Raw genomic sequence first — 24,979 nt, 5'->3', positions numbered from 1 at the left:
GAAAAAGGGCTGGCCTGAGAACCAAAGGGTTGCTGGTTCAATTCCCAGTCAGGGCACATGCCTGAGTTGTGGGCCAAGTCACCAGTAGGGGACGTGTGAGAGGCAACCACATGTTGATGTTTTGCTCCCTCTTTCTCATACCCTTCCTCTCTCTAAAAATGAATAAATAGATCTTTAAAAAACAAAAGAAAAAAAAATTTTTAATGTTTAAAGTTCACAATATTTGACCCATGTTTTGGAAATTTACTCTTCAGAAACAAAAGCACTAGTAGAAGTAAAAGTGTTTTTTAAAATGTTTACTGCAGCATTTTTTTGTAGTGGCAAAAAAATATCCAAAACATTACAAACAAACAAAACAACCTGCATGTTGAACTAACTACAATGCACTCAGGCAGGTAGAAGGAAATGAAGAGTTGGACTTACATCCATTGGTCTGAAGAGAAGTCCATAAATCTCACTGTTAGGTGAAGAAAAACAAGCTGGTGAGTAATGGGTACAGTAAGTTAAAAATTTTTTGTAAAAAGCAGGAAAAAAAATATATATACATGCTTTGCTTTGGAATGTCCAAGGGCACAGAAAGCTCCATACAATATTGTTCACACTGGTTACTCTTGGGATTTGGGTCAACTAGACAGAGATTAATTTGTTTATTTCACTAAATGTTTGTACTGTTTGAGTTGTTACAGCAAATGTGTTACTTTGTAACCAAAAATAATCAATTCAATAATAAGGAAAAAAAGTTTTAAGAGGAAGCTGAAATTAATACTCCTGTCAAACAAACCAAAATAAGAACCATTTCAAAATAAAGGGAAAGCCCTGGCTGGCATGGCTCAGTGGATTAAGCACTGGCCTGTGAACAGAAAGGTCGCCGGTTCGACCCCCAGTCAGGGCACATGCCTGGGCTGTAGGCCAAGTCCCCATGTGTGAGAGGCAACCGATGGATGTTTCTCTTGCTCTCTTTATATCTCTCTTCCCCTCTCTCTAAAAGTAAATGAATAAAATATTTTAAAAAGAGGAAAAAAGGGAGAATTCTTGTCTGTTTTGTTGTTTTTCCAAGGCAATAAAGGCCATAAAATTTCCACAAAGTAACTAGAAAAATAAAAACTCTCATTTTGATACTATTCCTCAGTGATTCTATGTAATAGGAAGTAATGTAGATTTCTATTTTTGATTTTGCCTAATTTAGACAGATTTAGTTTATAATAATTAGCTTTTATTTGTAGCCATGAATAACACAACTTTAGAAAACTATTATTTTTCAAATCTCAACTTATCATACAGCTGACGATCACTGTGGGAGACAGCTGTCTTTCCGTGGCAAAAACAACCGGCGGTAATAACCCTTCCGCTGTCTTTCATCTTCATTCTGCTTTATGTTCAGCTATTTGAAAGCCAGGTTCCCACCTCCTCTCCTGCCTACCCTGTTTCCCCATAAAAGACAACCTTTGTTGCCAACTTTTTATAGCTTTTCCCAAAGACATCGCATATTTGTGTGTATGTGTGTGTTTTAACACCAATGGCAGCTAAAAATACCATGAATTCTATCAGTACATTGCATTTTTCACATAATAATATCTTGGAGGTTGGTCCGTGGCAGGAGGTAACAGGTGGTCTGCCTTCTTTTTAATCACCACACAATACTCCATTCTATGGATGTGCCATAATTTACTTTAACAGTCCACTGGAAGTTACTTCTAATATTCTGTGGTCAAAGTCCTCAATCTGGGGTCAAAGAACAGGCCCTTGAAGCTCTGGAAATCATACCTTCAATTGCGTATACATGGGCTAAAATGCTCTGTTCAAGGGAGAGAAAAGATTCACGAACTCATCCAATTCTCAGGGTGCTATGACCCAGAAAAGGTTAAGAACCGCAGTGCCATAAGTGTCTCCATCATAGATTGTTTGCTTTTGCTTCTACAAAAAGACACACAAAGCATCTCCAAAAAAAATCTCCCACCTACATCTCAAGAACATCAATGGCGTTTCTCTCTACTTTTATTCGCAGTGTTCATTCTGCCCTCCTTCCAGCCCCTCACACGCATAACCGATTAGTCTCCACCTGCCGCCACCTGGCAGGCCCCTGTTCACCCACATCCACGTGCTCTCCATCACCAGGGTGAGAAAAACACTGATGATAATGTAGCTTTCTGCCCGTTACCTGTCTCCAGTAATGTGCTTGTCATCATAATTAGTTTCACCATCCTTGGCTTGCTTTTCTGTCATTTCTTTCCCTGGGGTTCTGTGCACGGCAGAAATTGGCTGCTACACTATTATTCTGGTCTGTGTAATGGGGCTGACAGCAGAGGTATTCTGCTTTTTTTGACAACTGGATATGATTTCTAAAGGTGTGAAGAGGGATTACTAATACTTCCCAACTCCATTACATTAACCTGGAAGGCACCCTACCCATAAAATGAATCCAATATTAAACTGCCTGTTTTATGAGTTCTCCTTTAATAAATTTTCTAATCTTCACAATGTTTTCACAGCTTCGCTATTTTCTGATCTCTACACCCTGAGATTAATATGGCAACTTCATTTCATGAAAACTATTTTTATTAAATTTTCTTCATTTTCCAGGGAAGAGAAAGAGAAGGGGAGATGTATTTGTGAGGTTCTCTCCTTTCTCTGGTGCTCCTCTCCCAGTTTCTGGCTGCTGCTGCTGCCAGGATGAGTAAGCAAGTTTTCACAAAGAGACTATAACCCTTTATGTACACAGAATCAAAAATTCATAAAGCCCAAATCAATAAAGAAGCAAAACCCCTCTACATGTTGACGAATTCAGAGATGATCCTGAAGGCCCTGGACGGCAACAAACAGAGCAACAAGGTCCAATGTCCACTCTATAAAAATTGCCTTGGTAGCCATAGTATGGAGGATGATATATCTGAGGAAGAAGGAGGGACTCAATTTAGGAGGCTACTGTCATGATCTGGGCATAAAGGCCTCACGTGGGGCTGAAGCAAGAAGGATGAAATGAGAGGAAGATTCAAGAACTATTCAGAAGGTAGACCAGCAGGAGTTGGTAACTAATTGGATGTGAAGGGCAAGAAGTAACACTAACTACTACTTAATGAGCACTGAACATGTTTCAGACCATGTGATAGGGCTTTCCTTCGTAATCACATGCAATCCTTGCAATGCCCCCATGAAAAGGATTACTATCATGTCTTATAAATCAGGAAACCAAAGCACTGTGGGGTTAGGTAAATCGCCCAAGGTCATATGCCAATTAAGTGGTAGGCCCAAGCCGGTCTGCCTTCAAGTCCAACAACTAGCCGCTGTGTGACAGGAACACTCGAGGATGATCTCTAGGATTCTCTAGGGAAGCCTGGGCGTGTGACAGTGTCACCACGTGAGGTGCAGAATACAGGGAGAGAAGCAGGCTTAGCGAGAACATAAAGCGTTCAGTTCAGTATAATGCCACTGTCAAGAGCAATGGTTGAGGTCACATAGGCCAAGCAGGTTACACATTTTGCTAACATGCTGCCCTAATAATTAAATGTGTAATGAAGCGGTAGATATCAAGTAACAGAAAAGGCGGATGATGAAGCATGACACTGTATTCATGTTGAATGTATACTGTTGACCTTTTTTTTTTTTTTTGGAAGATGACTGTAATTATCTGCTTAATGACACAGAGTATAGTCTCAGCAATCACTAAGTGCCATCCCCAGAGAACCAAGGAGGTTCTACGCGAGGTGGTCTTTCTTGGGCCTCTACAGCTTCCACTCTTAAACAACTTGCTGCTGCTGGATTTACTCACCCCCGTCCTACCCTGAATCTTGTAACACCGAAAAGGGTTAAATAAGAAAATGATATTGCCAAGACATGAAAAGTTTTTAATGTGCTGCCTGCTTTAAGGTTTCATGAAAATGTTGGTTAGCAACATGATACAGTGAAAAATAAACTAGACTTAGAATAAGAAAGACTGAGTTTGAACTCTGTCTTGGAAAATTGTAGTTTTACGACACTGGGCAAGTTACCCATGGATCTCTCTCAGCCTCATTTTCTTCATTTGCAAATTGAGCCTGACAGTACCCAGCAGAGGGTTACTGTGAGTAGTCAGTGAAATAATGGACAGCAGGTTATCCAGCAGAGGGTCTGGAACACTGCAGAAACTCAGTGTATTCTAACATTTGTCCTTGGACTCCTTATGGAAAAGAGGCATGGTACAGCCAGCTACCATATGTTGTGTGCATGATAAATATTTAAGAAATATGTACTTGTTTTCATTTAAAACACACCTATGCTGTGCAGAATCTGGTTTTAAGTCAGAGATTATACCATCTTGACACGTGTTAAACATTTTTAAGATGACAACTATATATTAAGCTTAAACGTACAAAAATTCTACCCAAATAAGTAAAAAGCAGTAAAAGAAATCTTATTAATGACAAGGAGAGAAGCTTAGTTTGCTAAATCAAAGATAAGCTTCAGCATCACAAACTCCAGCTGAACAGTGTAAGGAAAAAAAAAACATACTCTGCTTCTTGGAAAATTTAATTGTCCTGATCTTGGCAAGAAACTTACAGCTGTTGTATTTGTTTATAAAACTTTGCATTCCCAAGGGAAGAGGTTATATAAAGATTAGGGGAAAAATTTGCAACATGTGGCTGGTTCCTCCGTCCTTGCCTCGGACTTCTCCACGCACCCACGCCCTCCCTCCCGGGGGGCCCAGGGCAATCTGAGGAGCCCCCTGGGGCCAGGCTACACATTTCACTAAATCCCATCCAGGCTTCCCACCTAGGAGAAGTTTCCTGCTTCCTTCTAATGCTCGAATCTCCGCCTACCAGAGCAAGGGAGCCAGCCTCACTTTTTATCCAGCTTGTCCCTCATCCCTGTCTGCTCATTCCTGGCCTGAATAATGGTTATCCATGCGGGTGTCTCTCCCTTTCTCTGTCTCCATCGCCCCATCCCACATTTTTCCCTTTCGCTTCCCCGTTGACTTCCAGCCCCCACCCAGCTCCGTGTTTCTCAGTCCCTCCGTGTTGCACCCGGCCTCTACACATACATCTGCGCTGACACATCACAAGAACTTAGGTACTGCAAACCAACACAACAAGTACCATTCATGATATCCTACGATGAGTTAGTTGATTTCACCCCAACCCACCCACTTCTGACGTTTACTCACCCAGAACCATCTCCGAACCAACAGAGTCTTCAACCACGTTCCCAGGTGGGGTGGGTAAGACATCATCATCAAAACTGATGAGGTCGAAGTCCCCTGGAGGCTTGCTCTGCAGGCCTGGAACAGGGGCGTTGGCCGAGGGTCCTTCGCCCAGGGACCTGAAGGCTTTGGCTTGCGATGCCACCGAGAGGCGGGGAGGAACAGGGACTGGTTTCAGCAAAGCTGCAGGGTAGGTGGGGTTTTCTGAGGAACCTGATTTCTTCGGCAGCACAGGCCTCGGAGCAGGAGTTGGGACTCTCTTGCTGCCGCTGCCGTCGGGGCTCTCGGCCACGGGCCCTCCTCCCAGGATTTCATGATTGACATTTCGTGTAAGGCCAGGATTTGGTTTCTTTGGCAATTCAGGTTTGGTTACCGGGAGGCTCCCTACTTCTTGTGGTGGAGAGTGTGGGTTGAGCCCCTCCCTAGAGGCCACCTTGAGTCTGTTCTCGTGCCAGGAGTCCAGTTCTCCAGAAGTTCTGTTAGCAGCTGGTTTGGGAGCCACGGAGGGTTTCCCTGAGGGAACAGCAGGCCTGGGGGGAAGTGTGCGGGGCGCAATCTCTGGTTTCTTGGGCAGTCCAGAGGTGTCTGTGTTTGTCTGACTATCAAACGCTTTGATCCTTGAAACAATACTGTTTTGGCTTTGTTCTGTGTTCATAGTGTTCATCACAGGCTGACTGTCCAAGTCGCTGGTACCGTCCAACAGAGACTGGAGTCGGCCTGGGGATGGCGCCGCCCCTGAGGCCCCTGGGCTGGTTTTCTGGTGGTTCTGCTCTTTAATGTGAGGCTCTCTGGCTACCGGCCTGAGGTTGCTTTTTGATCTTGGTCTTGGCACTGGACATCTTGCAGCACTGGGGTTTCCTGGACAGTTCTGTTCTTCAGAACTGTCAAAGACTATCAAAGGCGCCGCATTTGTTGGAGGATCACGGGCCGAGACTGCTGGGGAAGGCTGAAGAGGTTGAAGGGGTGCCGGTAGTGCTGACAAGACCAAAATGAACAAAAAGAAGTTACAACATTATAATGTGAAAGAAAAAAATAAGAGAAAATACACATATTTTTAAAGATATACATGTAGAATATCAAACGAATTTGGTTTACTTAATTAGTAAAAAGTAATTCCAAAATCAATGGGAAAGTGTTTATACTCAGCTTCCTGCATGAGTGTTCAAATTACACTTATTCATGTAAGAAGTATTCAATATGTAATATTACAAAACATTGTTTTTATTTTTTATTTTTAAATGTTTTTTAAAAGATTTTATTTATTTAATTTTTTTTAGAGAGGGAAGGGAGGGAAAAAGAGAGAGAAACATCAATGTGCAGTTGCTGAGGGCCATGGCCTGCAACCCAGGCATGTACCCTGACTGGGAATCGAACCTGCAGTGCTTTGGTTCGCAGCCCGTACTCAATCCACTGAGCTATGCCAGCCAGGGCTATTTTTTAATATATGCTTTGACTTAATCTTTAAAAAAATATTTATTTTTAAAAATATTTAATTTATTTATTTGTAGAGAGAGAGGGGAGGGAGATAAACATTGGTGTACAAGAGAATCCACCAGTTGCCTCTCTCACAGCCCTAACCTGGGACCTGGCCCACGACCGAGGTATATGACCTGACTGGGAATTGAACCAGCAACCTTTCGGCCCACAGGCTGGCACTCAATCCACTGAGCCACACCAGCAAGCGCTGATTTACTCTTTGTTGTATTTTTTCCATTACCATTTAGTCTCCTGCTACCCCTCTCCCCATAAAAACACTGTTAAATTTTTGATTCTCAGTAGACTTATCACATGAACCATTTCTCTTTTGCTGTCAAAATTCCAACAATTCTTGCTTTACTTTTCCAAAGAAACGTGCTTTCATGTGTTATCCAAATACGATGCTTTTAAAAAGCTTAACAGGACAACCACCTTTAGCATCCTATCGAGTTGAAGTTGCTAAATATAACATCCTTCTCGATGAAAATAAGGGCATAGCAATAATACCAACCATGAGTTAAAAGGATGATGTTTTTGTGACATGAACTAGGGTGAGCTCAAGGGACTGGGGCTTCGGTTCCTGAGAATGAGCTATTATAATCACAGCACGCCCAAATAAAGCAAGCACACATGATCACACTGGCTGGGAAGTGGAGCTCAGTAAATTATGTACAAATTGAAAATTATTTTAAAGGCTAGAGCCTACTGATTACTTTCCTAGAACTAGGTCAGAATTAGGGAAGACAAATTACTTGCATTACTTTGAGGCAGATGGTTGTCTATTTCTTCTGAAAAGTCCGTCTGAGTTGCAGAAGTAATAGTGTGCCTTGGAGAGGCAGCAGCATTATTATTATTTGTTGTATTAACTTGAACTTGGTTGATTTCTTTTATGACTTGTTCGTAAGACGGTGGGAGCTATAAAACAAAGAAGGAAGATTTTAGACATCTATGGGCAATAGCCAACAATGTTAATAATTGTCTCACTGTTCTAATCTTTGAACTTTATTTTTAAAATAAAATGGAAAGAGATAACGTGGTATTTATTCACCTCAGAAGGAACCAGCTCACTGGGCCTCCAAGGGCCAGCTGCGGAGGCCGGGGGAAATCCCAGTCCTGGGGGCGGGGCTCCTGGGAACCATGAGGTCGGCCTCAGCGGCTCAGCTGCCACAATGGTGATCTCCGGGCGCCTGGCACACAGAAGCCACAGTGAGGTTTAGCAAGTTGGTAACAAGCTATTGTCTACTTGCAAATGCTCAGAGATTCATGAGAACAACTACCATCCAAAAAAGCTATGTATGAACCACCAAAGTCACAGAAATGACCTGTCTGGCCCGGGCTATCTCTAGCAGTATACCCAGGCAGCCTTGAAGGAATCAAAGGGCAATCATCCTCTGTGATTTTGGCCTCAAAAAGTTAGAGATGTACCCTAATCGCATCTGCCTTGGTTGGTAAGAAAACGGACTAAGTAAGGCCCCTACAACCACTTCATTCCAGGGTCTACAGCACAACACAAATATAAAGTAGAAAAGTGCACTGGTCAAACAGAATTGTTATGTTCTGTCATTACAAAGTATACACTAAAAAATGATAACATGTAAGTAGAATATGCTTTTCCTTCTCATTCCACCTCTGTCCCAATTCCAAGTTACCCTAAGTGTTCAGAGCTCACATATTCACTTCTGAACCCTGACATGTGTGTCTGTGCTGCTGGGCCATTGTGTGCACGAATTTGATGGCTCCTTGTTAATGCTGAGGAGCCACAGTGATTTAGGCACAACTTCCTTCATTTTCTTATCCTCAATCTACAGTTTCATGTTTAAATCTTTTCTTCTTCAACCTGATTTCCTAACAAACACCAACTGTGTGACTCTGAGCAAATCAATAAACCTCTCCGAGCCTCAATTTTCTGTTCTAACAAATAGGGAGGATGATACCCGCCCTTCCTTTCTCTAGCACTCCATGGAAAATAAAAACAAAAAGCACTGTCATTATCAAATCTGTGCGTAGACACACTCTCATGCTAGCTTGTGAAACAGTAGAACCTGCTCACTGATTAAGTTTGAATGGTGTTACCTAAGAACCTCTGCTTACAGCTTTTGTCTAAATAATGAGTTACTAAATAATAAAAGTTAACCACTCTACCTGCATTAATCCTTATGACCACCTCATGAGGTTGGTCTACTTTGTAACTAATGATGGGGATAGCACAACTGAGAAGAGTTAAGTAGCTTGCCCAAGGTCACATGGTGAGAAAGTCAAGTCAGGATTTGAACTTGGGTGATGTCTCACTCTAAAGTCCTTGTTCTTCCTTCCCTGATAGCATACTGTGAGAAATTTGAAAGCAGGGAGGATATCTTATAAAAATCCATCCATCTATTTATCCACCTATTCACCTTTCCATCTGTTCAGCCCTCTACCTATCTGTCCTTCCTTCTATGTATCCTGTGACTCAGTCCTCCTTCCCCTACTTCTCCCCTTTCTCTGGCCAGCCACCTAGCCACTTATTCATCTATCTATCTATCTATCTGTCTATCTATCTATCCATCCATCCATCCTGCCTGCCTGCCTCTTTTCATTTCTTTATTCTTCCATCTAATTCCCTATCCTGTCATCCAACCATTCATCTATGCAACATTTACTGAGTAGCTATGAGGTACACAGCATTTCTTTGAAGCAGTTCCAATGATGCTTTATATGTAGCAGCTGCTTAATAAACATTTTCAAATTGATGTCAGTAAATAATTACTGTCAAAAAGAACACTTCAGGCTTGTATTGCTTCGTCTCTTAAGCAAGTTCTTCATCACTCAAACTTCACAGGTTAGTTCAAGAAATGGTCTGAAGAGGCAGAATGCTATAATACACTTCTTAAGAAAGAGAAATATTTAACTTGCTAACTGATAACATACTTGTATTTCACTATTAGCAGAATATATGCTCCCCCTTATAAATATAAGCATACCTCCTATCTCGATGAAGATCACTCTGAACAGAAGTCCGAGAAGCTATAAAAGAAAGAAAACATTGATATAGCATAAATTTATTATATTCAAATAAAGGTTTAATTTTTTACAGGGAGTATTGCTGAAAAAAATTAACTTATACTTGACATCATATAGAATGGATTTTAACATCCATGGTAGAAAAGCAAATCAAAACGATCTTTCATATGGTATCAGGTTAATTATAATTATATATTTGAATTCATAAGAAAGCATAGATTTGAAAAGTTCTCCAAAGCACATTTTGCAGTTCTGAAAATAATTTAAAGATTGAACAGAGAAAAAAAGACTGCCATAAACAGAAATTACAGAAGAGCATTTGTAATGACATGAAATAACAGTGGGTGGGAAAATTTGTTCAATATCTATTCTGATCCAGGACTATACTTTTGTAGTATTTGTTTGTACTCTATTGTAAAGAGGGTGAAGGTGGTCAAATTTTCATCTGTTTTCTCAATTTCTGGAGTTTTACAATCTTTGAGTTATTTTAGTACTTGAATTAAGAAATAATAAAAAAATGTTCAAATCATTTTTATAAACATGTTCATAGCATATGTTATTACATATGCAGCACTGAGTTTTCCCTCAAGCCTCTAACTCAAAAAGCTAGATCATTTAAATTTTTTCCAAATTTTATTTTACAATTATCTTAATCAGATGATCTGGAAAATATTCACATATAGGGTCACATATTACACATATGTGCAACAGAGAATAATATCCCTATTTTCAAGGAGCACATTCTAATGATATCTTTTTAAAAAAATTTTCAGCCCTGGCTGGTATGACTCAGTGGGTTGAGTGCCCGCTTGCAAACCAAAAGGTCATGGGTTTGATTCCTGGACAGGGCACGTGCCTGGGTTGCGGGCCAGGTCCCCAGCTGGGAGTGAGTGAGAGGCAGCTGATCGATGTGTCTCTCACGCTTCGATGCTTCGCTTCCTCTCTTTCTCCCTCCCTACCTCTCTCTCTAAAAATAAATACAACCATTTAAAAAATGAAAAATCTTCAAATGCTATACTGAAATGATTTGTTGTACAAACAGGAATTTGTTTCAGATACTAACTATTTCTAATGGTTGTCCTTATATCTCTCTAATACTCTAATTTTTCAATACTTCTGATTTATAAAGGTTGATGGTATGAACCTTTTTTTTTCTTCCTCCTATTAACTTCTGATTCTCTCTGAACAAGGAGGTTGACAAAGCTGGGGAGGCAGGGGTAGAGGTGGGAGGTGGGAGGTGGGAATGAAATTTTGGGTTCAATCTATTCTGGGTTGGCCAAGCAGACCCAACATTTGCAACCTAAACCCTTAGATCCCAAGTTGGAGAATGTCCTGTATTACTATCGTCAACTGGTTGACTTACTTTTCTATTGAGAGTTAAGCCAAGCTGAAGTGCATTTTGTCTACTGGAATAAGAGGACAGGGAAACTAAAGCTCCGAGGGGTGCATCTGATTAGAAAGAACGGTTTCATTACGTCAGAGGCGCACTGAGTGTGCTGCAATCACATCACCAGCATCACTGAAGCCAGAATCAGCAGACACAGTGCTTGTACGAGACATCGTGTTATTTACTGTCACAAACATACCTCTTCCACGGGGCATTTTTGCTGTGCACTATTCATGAGTGCTAAGGGAAAAAAAGAAGGGGTTACAGAAGAGGAAAGGGAGAAAAAAAGAGTGAACCCAGTTGCCTATGGTCTAAAGGAAGTGGAGAGCAAGACTGTCTTGCCGTGCCACTCTGCATACTTTCGTGGAGAGGGAAAGTTGGCGAGCCACTGTTTCAGGGAGTAAAGAAGTGAGCAGTGGCGAAGACGTGTCTGTGCAGACCAGATACACACACGTGTAACCACAGGAAAAATCTACCTATAGTTTTTAACAACAGTGCAAAAAATATCAGAAAAACATTTTGTAAAAAAAAAAACCAATTTGCTACTTCAATAGGAATCTATATTAAAGTATATGTAATGCTTAAAAAGGAAATTCAGTAGTCAGTTTACCTCCTTCTAAATTAGCGGCTTTTCTCTTGATTCTGCCCTTTCCCACCGGAGGATACTGGTGACAGGTGCCCCCTGGTTAGCGGAGCAGCATCCCCATTCCGGACGCAGCCGAATAAAGAGCAAGGAAGCCTCCCGATCACACTCACAGACCTCCACACCCTTCCATCCTTCCAAACACAGCGCTTTCCTCCTCCCCTGCTCCGATGATTCTTTTCACATTCACTCACGTATGATTCTTTTCACTCATCCACTCATCATCTCTTTTCTGTCCGGATCCTTATGGAATCACTGGCACTTTTTGTCCGTGTCGAACAGGTTTAGCATCTGGAAACACTTCAGATGTTCGTGGCAGATTTTCATGTATTATCTTACACTCTTCTTGCTAATTTCTTAACTACCCGCTTACTCCATTCTCACTTTCCCAGATTGAACAGACTCGATGTAGTTGTTGCCAGGAAAACTGAATTTGCCACCAAGGCCCGTGCAGACCAACATGCTCCTTTCAGCCCTTGCCAAAGGCTGCTGGTCTTGCATGCGTTTTGGATTCAGGCCACACAATAAAGGCAGTGTTTTCAGTTGAAGTTATATCATTCTGTGGTATATTATGCTGAAACTACTCTAACTCATAGGGTTAAATTCTAAGTACAAAATAAACTCCTATCCAGCTGTTTATAAAAGATTGCGATCTGGACTTGCAGTATTAGTACTAATAACAACCCTTCCTATGCTCCAAGAAGATCGTGAGCAGGGCAGGTCCCTCAGTGATCACCCTGTCCCAACCATACGGGTGGGGGGCCGGAGACACAGGGTGGGTAAATGAGTCATCCCAGGGCACACAACCTGTGACTGGGAGGGCTGGGGGCAGTTTGCTCCTTGAAGCACTGTAACTCCCTGCAGAGCCAGGGGAGCTGGGTGCCTGACCTCGTTCTAAATAATTCAAAAGTATCAATTAAATGATGGTCAGAAGAAATAAACATACAGAAGGATTATTATATTTACAGTAAGCATCCTTGCTATAATCCTTACCAACGAAAACCACAATAATAAAAAAATAACTAACCACATTAGATTGAGACAAGGTGTGAGCGAGATGCACGTGACATGATAGCAAGAACGTCCATGCCATGGGAAGCTCCTGGCCTCGGGGTCTGGGAGTCCAGGTTCACAGCTCAGCTCTACCTTACGAAGCCGCTTAACCTCTCTGACACTCAGTGTCCTGGCCATCTATCTGCAAAATGAGGTTAACCTACCACCTAGACCATTATTTCATAATGTACATGAACAGTGCCTGACTTAAGTAGACGATTCATATTAGCTATTTCTGAATTTCAGAGAATAATTTTCTTTTAAAAAGTTAACGAAGAGCATGAAATTCCAGACATAGCCAGTCAGAACACTTTAAGAACTTTACCCAAAATATTTAGGGCTCACAAGAATAAATGAAAAAAGACCTCAAGGCTTGACTGAAACCATACTCATTATGAAAGAATTTAAAATACAATACAGTTAAGGAACACTGCCTTAAAATGTGCTAAGGCCTTTCTCTGTGTCAGGGTTAGATGATTACGCCTGGGATAGTAAAGCAAACATCTCGGGGATAGTGGGTTGGGTAAGACAAGAGCGGTTTACAACTTTTTCTTACATTAACAGAACGGGCAAAAGGGCAAACGAGCAGGGATGCCACAGTGATTCTCCACACCAGTCACACAGCATCACGTGCTCGGCCGTCTCCCCTAAACATCGAAGCAAGGGCTTTCCCATTGTTCCACCGCCTCCCTCTCTGCTGCGGTTGCTTCACCAGTTTCCTCTTCCTTCTGGCTCTAGTCCGACCTCTCCACTGATTCCTTCCCTGCTACCTACAGGGACCTCCAAGCTTCCTCTTCCTAAAGGGTCTGTGAACGTGCTCACACCTCCTCTCTGCCGCACCCTCCAGCTACAATCTTTTCTTCTCCTGTTTACCACCAAACTTCATAGAAGAGGAGCCTGCCCCAGCTGTCCTGGCTTCTACATATTCCATTCACTGTTCAAATTGAAGTGTGCCTTCCAACCTCAATGTTCTATTTAAACTGCTCTCGCAAAGGTCAGCGCTGACCTCCTAAGTGCCACATACAATGACCTGCTCTCAGCTGCCTGGTGCCTGACCTTCCTGTAGCACTAAGAGCTGCTTGTGCTTCACTCATTCTTTTCCAAAACCTCGCTTCCCTTGACCTCTAACACACAGCAGTCTCCTAGTTTTTCTATTAACGCGGATCATTCTTTTCCAGCCTCTCCTGCCCATTCCTCCTTAGTTGCCTTCTCCTTAATATTTGCGTGACCTGGGGCCTCAGAGTAATAAGCAAGATCCACCCCGAGGATCTATGGGAAGTTACACACAGATTACAATCCCCATCAAGGGAGTCCTGAAGCCCAAGAGAGAGGAAAGGTAAGAAGCCAGAGAACACAGGCAGGGGCCAGCGGACGGGACTCAGTGAAGGGGGAGGACTCTCCTCAGCTGGGCTGGGTTTTGGGATCACGCGTCTTTCGCCCTACAGCACCTTCAAGGCGTACCTTGGTCCCAGACACCACTGTTTCTGAAGATTCTGGCCTTTGTCATCTTCTTATCCCCCGCGCTTTCTCCCTACGTGGTTAGCTGTTCCCAGGATTTTGTCCATAACCTTGATTACCCCCAAGTTGTATCTTCAGGAAGCAATTCTTGCCTAAATTCCAGACCTTAATTTCCTATTTAAATTACCCCTTCTCTCTCTTCCCACTCTTACCCCAAGGGCTCTAAGGCATGTAAAATTGTCGTGAATTTTTTGTTTTCATATCTGAACTCTTCAACATAAACTGTGGCATTCCCACATTTTTAAAATTCGCCACTCCCAACAACAACAAAAATTAAATGTGGGGAAACATGGAGAACCGTGGAATATTTTTCTGTGTTGCCACCTTAAAAACTGTTCACTGAAATAAGTTCAAAGGCATGTTCCTCAAAACCTGTGGATATCCTAAATCCACACTAACTATTACAAATTATATTTCTAAAAATAGTACACATCCTCCTTAGGGTGGTGATCTCAGCTCAAATAATGTGAAGAATACTAAAATCCTTGCCTTATCTTTTTTATAACAGCTTAATTCATGTTCCATTTAGAAAATGAATCTTTTAAGAGCCTTTTATTAAAAAGGATGTTAAAATCCTACACACCAAGAGTATGTTTTAAAGCTTTAACCAAGAGGTAAAGTTGGTAAGTATGAACCTACAATTCTGGGGAGAATTCTATCAGGCACTTCTCTCTTGTACGTGGATGTGTGAGCCAAACTCCATTGGCATTTTCACAGTTAAATAAAAATACTGTGGAAGCAAATGAATCAAAGAGGACAGAGCTTGTTTGATGTTTTTCAAACCCATCAGATGTCTCTACCTATAAAAATGGTTCCATAAAACTTACATTAGATCATAGAAACTGACTAGATAATCCAGGTTTATTTTAACAGCTTAGTTCCAGAAGATAAAAATTTTGTTCTGAAGAACTGGCTTATCAATAAATGAAAGTTGAAAAGTGGGCAGCATATCTGAAATGGCTTATTGCTCCTTAGGAGAAGCTCATCTTGTTGGATTCTTTGTAAGATTCATGAAATACAATGACTTACTTACTAGAAATCTACACCATCACTTAAAATTACTACAGAGGAAAATGTAGAGCAGGAAAAAACAAACTTACATCTCTTGATTACCGCTCTAATGGATGACAAGGGTCCTTGGCTAGAAAAAGAAAGAAAGAAAACTTATTATACATTCATTAATCCTTTTGAAGAAGAATCATTCATCACACCAGGTCATTTCTGGGACTCTATATGGCGCCGAGCAGCAAGTTTGACACATTAATTACTGGTCTATCCTCTTTACAAAACACAAATTAAAAAACATTTAACAACTGCCTTTGATATTTAAAATGTTTTATGGGAGGTGAGGAGGCTGGTGAAGTATATCTGCAGTATAAATAAAATTTTGCCTTGAAGTTGCTTTTATAGCTACCTACATACTGTGTCTTCCAGTGAATTGCTTGAAGTCAGGTAGCAATTACATGGTGCTCAAAGGATTTTGAACCCCACCCCACTCTTTGGTTTGACTTTGGAATTCCTATCTTCTCAGGTCAAAACAGACCATTTTTATAGTCAATTTGACCTGAGGACAAGCAGCATTTCCCCCTTAGATCAGAATTAAAACATCACCACCTAAAAATACAAGTCTTCTGCTGGGATTTTTATTCAATAGCTGGTTGGTCTGCCTCTCTGAGTAACCATGGGCAAGTCACAGAACTCTTCTGAGCCTCCGTTTAGTCAGTGGCCAAAACCATCTAGAACTGCAAAGATTTATGCTATTAGTTTCTCAGGTTGTTTGCTTGTTTGTTTGTATTTTGTCTTTATTCATACCAGCTGGACTGTGTGTGTGGGAATCATTTAGAAAAAAATATACAACCATGAAAGTTTAATGATATGATTTAGAAAAAAAAGTTCTTGTTTATAAAATTCTTCAGTTTTTTTCAGAATGCTGTTTTAAAATTTATACTTATTTTTTTGAGTTTATGCTCTTTTAAAATCTGCGACTGTGGTAACCTGCATAAATCCTCTTGCAGTTTCTTAGATAGGTACGAAAGGAAGATACAACAACATAGCAGTCCATTTAATGGGAGAGGTACTTTAAAAACACACTATTTAGTCACGGCAGAAGGAAAAACAGACTAGGAGGTCTTCAATACCAAGAACCTAGAACCATAATATAAAAACATGTGTTTTCAGCAATACTGATTTTTAAAAAATATCTTGAAGGCTTTCTACTTGAAAGTAAACAGCATAAAGTAATATAGAAGGGGTAACAGCACTAAAACACAAATAGATTGACTGAAAGTTTTAGGAGAAACTTCTTGGTGTAAAACTGGAGTGGATCTGCATGTTAATATTGTGCCTGTTGGTGCAGGTACAGTAAGTAAAAGGTCAACATCAGTATTTAGAAAAAAAGGACAAAAAGCCAAAGTTCCAAGTGTGCCCCGCAAGACATAGGGATGTTACTGAATGTCTACATCTTAACTCCCTTGCTCATTGACACTGATTTGGTGGGATGGTAATCCTGCTTAAAAACACCCTCTGTCCTCTGTTACCTTTGTGGAGGGGAAAGGTATACAGACTGAGGTGGAACATGAGGGGACTCAGGTCAAACTATCCCCCCACCCCACACACAAATACGTTGAAACCCTAACCTCCAGTACCTCGGAATATGAACTTATTTGGGAATAAGGTCACTACAGATGTAATTAGTTAGGATGAGGCAGTTAGGATGTGGGCATCTAATCTAATTTAATCTAATCTAATCTAATCGGCTTCCTAAAACATGTGAAGACAGAGACACACAGGGAAAGTGTCCTATGACAACAAAGCCTCAGGCCAAGAACACCAAAGAGTGCCGGCAAACCCCCAGGAGCTAGGAAGAGGTACTGCGGGATGTGAGTGTGAACTTCAGAGGGAGCATGGCCCGCCTACACCACCTTGAGTTCAGGTGTCTAGCCTCCAGAACTGCAAGTACCCAGAGCACCCAGCTTCTGGTGCTCTGGTGTGTGTGTGCATCTGTATGACAGCCCCACGAAATTAATACGGGAGGAAACGGGGCTTCTGGGGTGCTGAGTAGATGTGACAGCCCATTGAGCTGTACGCTTTATGTAATTTTCTGTGTGTTTCTTCAATAAAAAGTTAGGGAACGGTAGAAATTTTGACACAAAACAGAGTTTTGACTAAGGTCAGCCCAGGCTCTACAGTTCTCAAGATTTGCTGTATCATGTTTAGACTAGATCTATAAACCAACCAACCAACCAACCAAAATTTTATGTCTAAAACAGCATTGTCCAAACTCTCAAAGTTTAAAGTCTTCTCTTAGAGGTTAACAGGTTTCCTTGGAGGAAAAATTAAAAAGAAAAAACATGGCCCGTGGTCCAACACATTTCCATGGGAAGTAGTATCGGGAGATGCTGGCTGTGCAGTGCACACGATTTCCGCAGCTCAGATGTAGCTACGCGTGCAAACGCTGAGGTCAGAAAACATTCTGCAGAGTAAGGGCTAGAGGTGAAGTTCCCACTCTATAGTGTGAAGAGAAAACCTTATCGGAGTCCTCCCCTGGCATGAGCTCAGGCTCCTGTCTCAGCGGGGAGCCTCCAGGAAGGGTGGCCACCATGGAGGCAGCCATGGCCCCAGGACCACTGATCAAAGCAGGGGGACAGTAGAGCCCGCTGGTTCAGAGAGCTAGATCTGGCTTCCAACTAACTGTCCCTATCCCCTCCTGGTGCCTACCCTTGCTGGCTGCTGTGACTCTGTGCAAACTACTTTCTCTAAGGCCCTTTGTTTCCTCATGTGTAAAACCAAGGACAACCCAACTTCCTTATGAGGTTGTTACAAAGAGTTAAGAGGGAGAATCCATTAAAGCATTGAATACAGTGCCTGGAACAAAGTGTGTGTTTAATAAACTTGAGATGCTATTGTCATTATTAATGTTTGTTCATCATCTTTGGGGCACCACAAAACATCTGACCCTACGTACAACCATTGGTAGGTTCTCCCTCTGGGGTCTGATTTCATCCAGCTGGCGGACCTAACTAACAGTTTACGTTTTTTGTTTGTTTGCTTTTAAGATTTTATTTATTTTTTAGAGAGGGAAGGGAGGGAGAAAAAGAGAGAAAGAGAGAAACATCAATGTGTGGTTGCTGAGGGTCGTGGCCTGCAACCGAGGCATGTGCCCTGACTGGGAATCAAACCTGTGATGCTTTGGTTTGCAGCCCGAGCTCAATCCACTGAGCTACGCCAGCCAAGGCTTCAGTTTACATTTTTAAAAGAGTTTTTTTTTTTTTTTTGAGATTTCTCTCCTTGAAAAAAGAAAAAAGTTCTTTTTTTTTTTTTGAGAAAAGAACTTTTCCCTCCTGTGTACTATTGACATTTGTGAAGGGTGGGAGGGCTGTCTTGAATATCGTAGGATAATTAGCAGCATCCCTTGCCTCTCTCCCTATTACACGCCAAAGACACACTTCCCCCAGCCCCCTGCCAGTTGTGACCACCAAAAATGTCTGCAGACACTGCCAAGTGTAGCCAGCAGGGATAGGGGTGGCTGAGACTGCTCTCGGGTGAGAAACACTGAGCTACTGGCAACAAAAAGAAGTAACTGGACCCATATGGACAGGAAAGAAGCTGGCTTTGCTGTTTTTGATGGCCAGGATGATGGCAGCAGTAGTGGGTAAAACTGGGGGCTGGATATGAGGGAACAAGGCAAAGGCAGTGATGGGAACAGAAGAAAGAAGTGAAAGAAATTTCTAGCACCAAGAACAGTTTTGGAAAAATGGTACTATGCTATATACCAGGTGGAAAAATGAGTCCTCCGATGAAGCAACATGGAAAATCAGTCATTCTGTGAAAAGAATCTTTAAGTCAGGCATTTATCAATCAAGGATTACCTGCACTTTTAAAAAATGATACTTATGTCCTGGCTAGCGTAGCTCAGTGGATTGAGCGCGGGCTGCAAACCAAAGTGTTGCAGGTTCGATTCCCAGTCAGGGCACACGCCTAAATTGCAGGCCACGCCCCCCAGCAACCGCACATTGATGTTTCTCTCTCTCTCTCTTTCTCCCTCCCTTCCCTCTCTAAAAATAAATAAAATCTTAAAAAAAAAAAGATACTTATTTTAGGACTCCACTGAACAAAAGTCCTTGACTTGCTGCATATCTCAGGAAAAAATCATTTCATGTATTTTGATAAACAAAGCCTGGGACGAACATGGATTTGCTTCTGAAAACGGAAAGCAATTATCTCATCGAATATAATGCCCAGGTATTCTCATCTTGAGTGTGTATCAGTCCAACTTTTATCACCTGATATTACCTACTAAACCAAGGCAGTATCATGTAATAGGAGAATATATGAGTTAGTAAATAATATTTGCCACTGAGATAAATATAAAGCTATGATGCCATTTTAATAGTGTCTAAGTTAATATCACCCTCACAATATGTAGGACCGGATCTGACAAACTGCAGGGAATAGAAAAGAATGAGTGGAGTAACTTGAAACTAATGAAAATATATTATTTTTTACTTCTAAATCTCTGATAAACCGCCATAGTTTAAAATTTGGGTACGGTTAGAGGGTGGATTCCTTCTCAAAAATTACAGAGCTACAAAGATTAATAAAGAGGCCCTGGCTGGCAGCTCAATTGGTCAGAGTGGTTGCAGCAGGTTCAATCCTTGCTCAGGGCACATACAAGAACCAACCAATGAATGCATCAACAGGTAGAACAAAAAACTGTTGTTCCACTCTCCCTTTCTCTCTCTCAAAAAAATCAATAAATTTTTTTAAAAATTATTTCAAAACATTAGTAAAGAAAAATAATTGAGTGTTCACTCTAGCAGCTCATGTACTAAAACTGGAACGATACAGAGAAGATTAGCATGAGTGAGCCCCCTGAGCAAGGATGACATGCAAATTTGTGAGGCATTCCATATTTTTCTGCAGCAGTTGCAAAAAAAAAAGAAAGTGTTGTGATTTGATTGAAATAAAATGAAATGTGTTGTCCTCCTCTAAAAAAAAATGATGGAGATACAAAATACACTTAATAATACTCTGAAAGGTATATGAGTTCTGAGGTCACTTTATCATTACCATGACAGGCCAATTATAATAATTAAGATTTATAATATAACATCCTTCATGTTCTATCAGGTACTTTTCTACTTAATCTTTTTCATGGACAAGCAAACCATATGTGCAACCTTTATTTACATATTTAATTTCAGGACAATATAAAGTTAATACACATTTAAATGAGTTCCATTAACACATTCTACCTATTATGAAATTTGTAAAGTGAATTCTATTGATAGTTATACCTGTGAGCATGACAGCTATGGAGGGAAAGCAAATAGGATGCACGATTTACCTCCTGGGGTATCATTACTGTGGTGGCAAGAGCAAAGAATCTGAAGCCAGCCAGAGACTGACTATTTGCATGAGCTCTGCCAATTTACATACTTGCTAGAATTGTTTCATTACCTGTTATATGAGGACACTAATGACTATCTTTTGATTTGTTACTAAAACCAAATAAAAACTACATAAAATATATAGCACAGTACTTGGCTCAAAAAATGTCAGTTATATTTACTACCCTATTTTCCCATATACAAATTTCTATAGTTCATAAAAAGAGGCTGAAATTTTTGGAGCTATGGTGCCCACACCAGTTGCCCTATAGTTATATAATTCTACCTTACAAATTCAAATCGTTGACCATTTGCATTTCAGTTGTAATTATTATTCACTACTTATAACCATTCTGAGTTTCACAATGCCTACTTCTCATATACCTAATCTCCTGTACTTAATCTCCTACAAAGCCTAAATTGAAGGAATAACAAAACCAAGAGAACAAAACAGACAAAGCTTTTTTGTGAGCACTGTATTATCCCACTGAGGACACAGATCCCGGTTCCTGCGGGTCATCCTTCCCATGATGTTTTTCACAAAATGGGCATGGAAATCAGCAGCTCTGCTAGGCAAGAAACCCGTAAAAGTGTTCAAAGATCTTGGAAGAGGCTTTCGACTCTGTTAATAACTACACAGTACATTTAAAATTAGAATATGTTGCTCTATCCTTCCCATTTCTCTAAGGTGCTTTTTTCTTTTTTTTCACATATACATGTCTTGACTTCCTGATTAGACTGCAAACTTGTCAAGGAGAGACTATCTTTTGCTCATTTTTATAGTGCAACTTAGTGAAACCGTGTCAAGTGCTCACTGAACTAATGTGAACTCGATCTTACTCAGAGGAAAATAAATACAATTTGAGTAGTACATATGATTCTACCCACAATCTATTTAATAAGCAAATCCCCGGGAATAATTTTGTGCTGGTTTTCTGCTGGAATTGGAATGGTTTCAACTCCCAGTTATGTCTTGTATCCACATTTTGCCAAAAGTGCCTGGCTCTAATGTCTTAAAAATGGGTATTTTTCATATAAAATATCACCTTGATGAGCATCTGATGCTCAATGAAGAACAGTACTATCTTCTAATAGTAGGTGGGAAACTGGCCAGGATCAACCTCAGAGATTGTGCATTAGACTCCAAAGCGGCACCTAATTTGGCAACAAATACTGTACCTTCTGTCAATTAATGGTATTTCCGGGGTAACTCTGCCTGTTCACAGTTTTTCATTGCACACCATTTTAGAATCTGTCTCTCTATAAGTTAAGCCTCTGGGAATTCCCAGTAAATAAGCAGCATAAACTCATTACTGATATGCTGCTAAATCTCACACCATGTATATAATACACAATGACACAGAGTGATCTTCATCAGCTAGAACTTGCACCAGGGGGTTATGTTATATGCTGCAGAGCAAGAACAACTTATTTTGAGAAGCAGCTTGGGACATAAGGTCAAGTCAGCGCCTGAATAGGTGGCATTTACTGCAGCATGTGAAAACAGGATCTCTTCACATGTGAACACACGTGTCTAATGTGTAACTGTGTTCAGAGCACCTACTGATGAATCCAGGAATTCACAGCCAGAATAAACCTTTCTGGGATTATATCTTAACAAAATAGTCACCCTAAACCAATCTACAGAAAGTTTACAAAGAAAACCTACAAAGACAAAAAGGGCTAAGTAAAATCCAACACTCTCTTTTCTGAATCCATAGCAATACAGAATGTAATTTGATGATCAAAAGTTATGTGTTGGTGAAATGCACCAAAGAACAGCATGGGAAAGAAACTGCCAGAAAAAGGTGAGGGAATAATAACATGTTAGACAATATATGGCAGTTTCAGTCTCGAGCCTCCATAACATCCACAGACTTAACTTTTCAAATTTTATCTTACTAGCTGATGAATTCTGTACTTTTGACTAAAAGGCAAGCATACATGTATCTGTTAAGAGTCAACTTTAATTTTCAACCAAGAAACATAATGCTTACGCTGTCCCAGGCATCCTGCGAGTTACCAGAGAAAGAAGGCCGAGCAGGCCACGGTCCCCGTCCTCAGGGCTCGTAGACGAGGGAGAAGCGGACAGACAAGAGAAGAGCTTACCATTTGTACATTTCTACTTTTCCTTAAAATAAGGACTTCCATGTACTTCTTACCTGTATTCAAGGTATTTTGGTGTATTATTTCCTCTATTACACTATAAACTTCTTTTTGAGCAATGTATATACTGGAATGGTGTTGCATGTAAAACTTAAATTTAAAAATAATTATGGCAAGTTAAAAAAAATTAACCCAATTTTTAAAGTCCTCTCAGCACGATCAGATTCTGTACAATAAAATATTTTAGATCGTATGTGAAGAACACGTGTCCTAAAGCAACTGATTCATCTGTTATACCCTATTTAACAATCACTTTTAAAGGATGTAAAGAGAAATTCTTAAAAAAAAAAACAACTTTAAACTTCCAGCAAGTTGGAGGAATAGGTGGATGCACCGTACCTCCTCGCACAACCATGATTAGAACAACAACAATTTACAGCTAGAATAACACTCAGAACTGACAGAGGATTTATCTGAATGGAAGTCGGACAGCCAAGACGTTGAAGTAGACCCGTTCATCCAGACTGGTAGGCGGGGCCGAGAGGACGAGCCGGGCGGGCGTGGGTCAACGGCGCGCGGAGGTCGGGGAAAACTTGACTCGAAATCGGCGCGACAGCCATCCGGGGCGCGCAAGAACGCAGCAGTGGACCCTGAGTACGCAAGCTGCGGCTGGTGGACCCAGTGAGGCAGCGATTGTAGACCAGGGCAGAGCTCGCGGCCCAGGATCCCAGAGAAGGGACTGAGATCCCAGGAGAACGGAACTACCGCCATTGTTCCCTCCCTTCCCCCCTCCTGCACCCGCCCCCACGTAAAACATCACAATCTAGCGACTGGGGTGCCCAGCCCTGGTGAACACCTAAGGCTCCGCCCCTCACGGTAACAAGAGCGACCAGACCCCCCCCCCAAAAAAAGGAGAGAGCAATGGCTCAAATAGAAGAACAAATCAGTCCCCCAGGACTCATCCTTTTGAGCGACCAAGAAATAGCTAACCTATCTGATGCACAGTTCAAAACACTGGTGATCAGAAAGCTCACGGAATTGGTTGATTTTGGGCGCAATTTAGATGAAAAGATGCAGAATACCATAAAAGAGATGCAGGAAGATACATAGAAAAGAGCCAATAGTGAAGGGAAAGAAACTGGGTCTCAAAACAATACAGTGGGCCAGAAGGAAGATAGAATCAACCAAGTAGGAAAGCATGATGAAATAAGAATTCAAAAAACCAAGGAGAAGCTTAGGAACCTCCAGGACATCTTTAAACGTTCCAACATCCAAATTATAGGGGTATCAGAAGGGGAAGGGGAAAAGCAACAAATTGAGCACATATTTGAACAAATAATAAAGGAGAACTTCCCCAATCTGGCAAAGGAAATAGTCTTCCAAGAAATCCAGGAAGCTCAGAGAGCCCCAAAGAAATTGGACCCAAGAAGAAACACACCAAGGCACATCATAATTACATTAGCCAAGGTAAAAACGAAGGAGAGAATCCTAGAAGCAGCAAGAGATAAGGGGGACAGTCACCTACAAAGGAGTTCCCATCAGACTGTCAGCTGATTTCTCCAAAGAGACCTTACAGGCAAGAAGGGGCTGGAAAGAAATATTCCAAGTCATGAAAGACAAGGACCTACATCCCAGATTGCTCTATCTAGCAAAGCTCTCATTTAGAATGGAAGGGCAGATAAAGTGCTTCTCAGATAAGGTCAAGTCAAAGGAGTTCATCATCACCAAGCCCTTATTTTATGAAATGCTAAAGGGACTTATCTAAGAAAAGAAGATTAAAAAACAACATGTATAGTAAAAGGACAGCAAACTCACAATAATTAACAACCACACCTAAAGCAAAACCAAAAGAAACTAAGCAAACAACTAGAACAGGAACAGAACCACAGAAATGGAGGTCACATGGAGGGTTAGCAACAGGAGGGTGGGAGGAGGAGAGAGGGGGAAAAGGTATAGAGAATAAGTAGCATAGAATGTAGGTTGAAAATAGATAGGGGGAGGGCAAGAATAGTACGGGAAATGTAGAAGCTAAAGAACTCATAAGTATGACACATGACCATGAACTAAAGCGGGGGGGAATGTGGGTGGGAGAGGGAGTACAGGGTGGAGGGGAGAGAAGGGGGGAAATGGGACAACTGTAATAGCATAATCAATAAAATAAAATTTAAAAAAAAAGAAAATAGTATATCTACCTCATGTGTAAAAAAAAAACTTTGAAAAGGAATAAACCACAC

General features: G+C 41.1%; 1 protein-coding gene and 1 pseudogene across 8 annotated transcripts in view; one reads left to right on the top strand and one right to left on the bottom strand.

The window, feature by feature from the left end:
* Positions 1-24,979, bottom strand: part of SH3D19 (SH3 domain containing 19) — a 149,330-nt gene that overhangs the window by 33,635 nt on the left and 90,716 nt on the right. For 3 of the 8 annotated variants that reach the window (XM_045831094.1, XM_045831095.1, XM_045831096.1), the window contains exons 3-8: positions 15,351-15,391; positions 11,236-11,276; positions 9,610-9,652; positions 7,698-7,836; positions 7,402-7,564; positions 5,138-6,148 (exon numbers count right to left, since the gene is read on the bottom strand). In XM_045831094.1, coding sequence (XP_045687050.1) covers positions 5,138-6,148; positions 7,402-7,564; positions 7,698-7,836; positions 9,610-9,652; positions 11,236-11,251 — 1,372 coding nt within the window. In that variant the 5' untranslated portion in view covers positions 11,252-11,276; positions 15,351-15,391. The remainder of the gene's footprint in view (positions 1-5,137; positions 6,149-7,401; positions 7,565-7,697; positions 7,837-9,609; positions 9,653-11,235; positions 11,277-15,350; positions 15,392-24,979) is intronic. The other 5 variants (XM_045831091.1, XM_045831093.1, XM_045831098.1 and 2 more) reach the window with 3 other exon arrangements.
* LOC123814232 lies at positions 20,054-20,166 on the top strand (annotated as a pseudogene).

This window comes from Phyllostomus hastatus, unplaced genomic scaffold, assembly GCF_019186645.2.
Source record: "Phyllostomus hastatus isolate PE091 unplaced genomic scaffold, TTU_PhHast_1.1 phas_contig_159, whole genome shotgun sequence".
In the NCBI taxonomy this organism is placed as follows: domain Eukaryota; kingdom Metazoa; phylum Chordata; class Mammalia; order Chiroptera; family Phyllostomidae; genus Phyllostomus; species Phyllostomus hastatus.
Note: the sequence above shows the minus strand (reverse complement) of the source record. Positions and strands in the feature narration are given on the sequence as shown.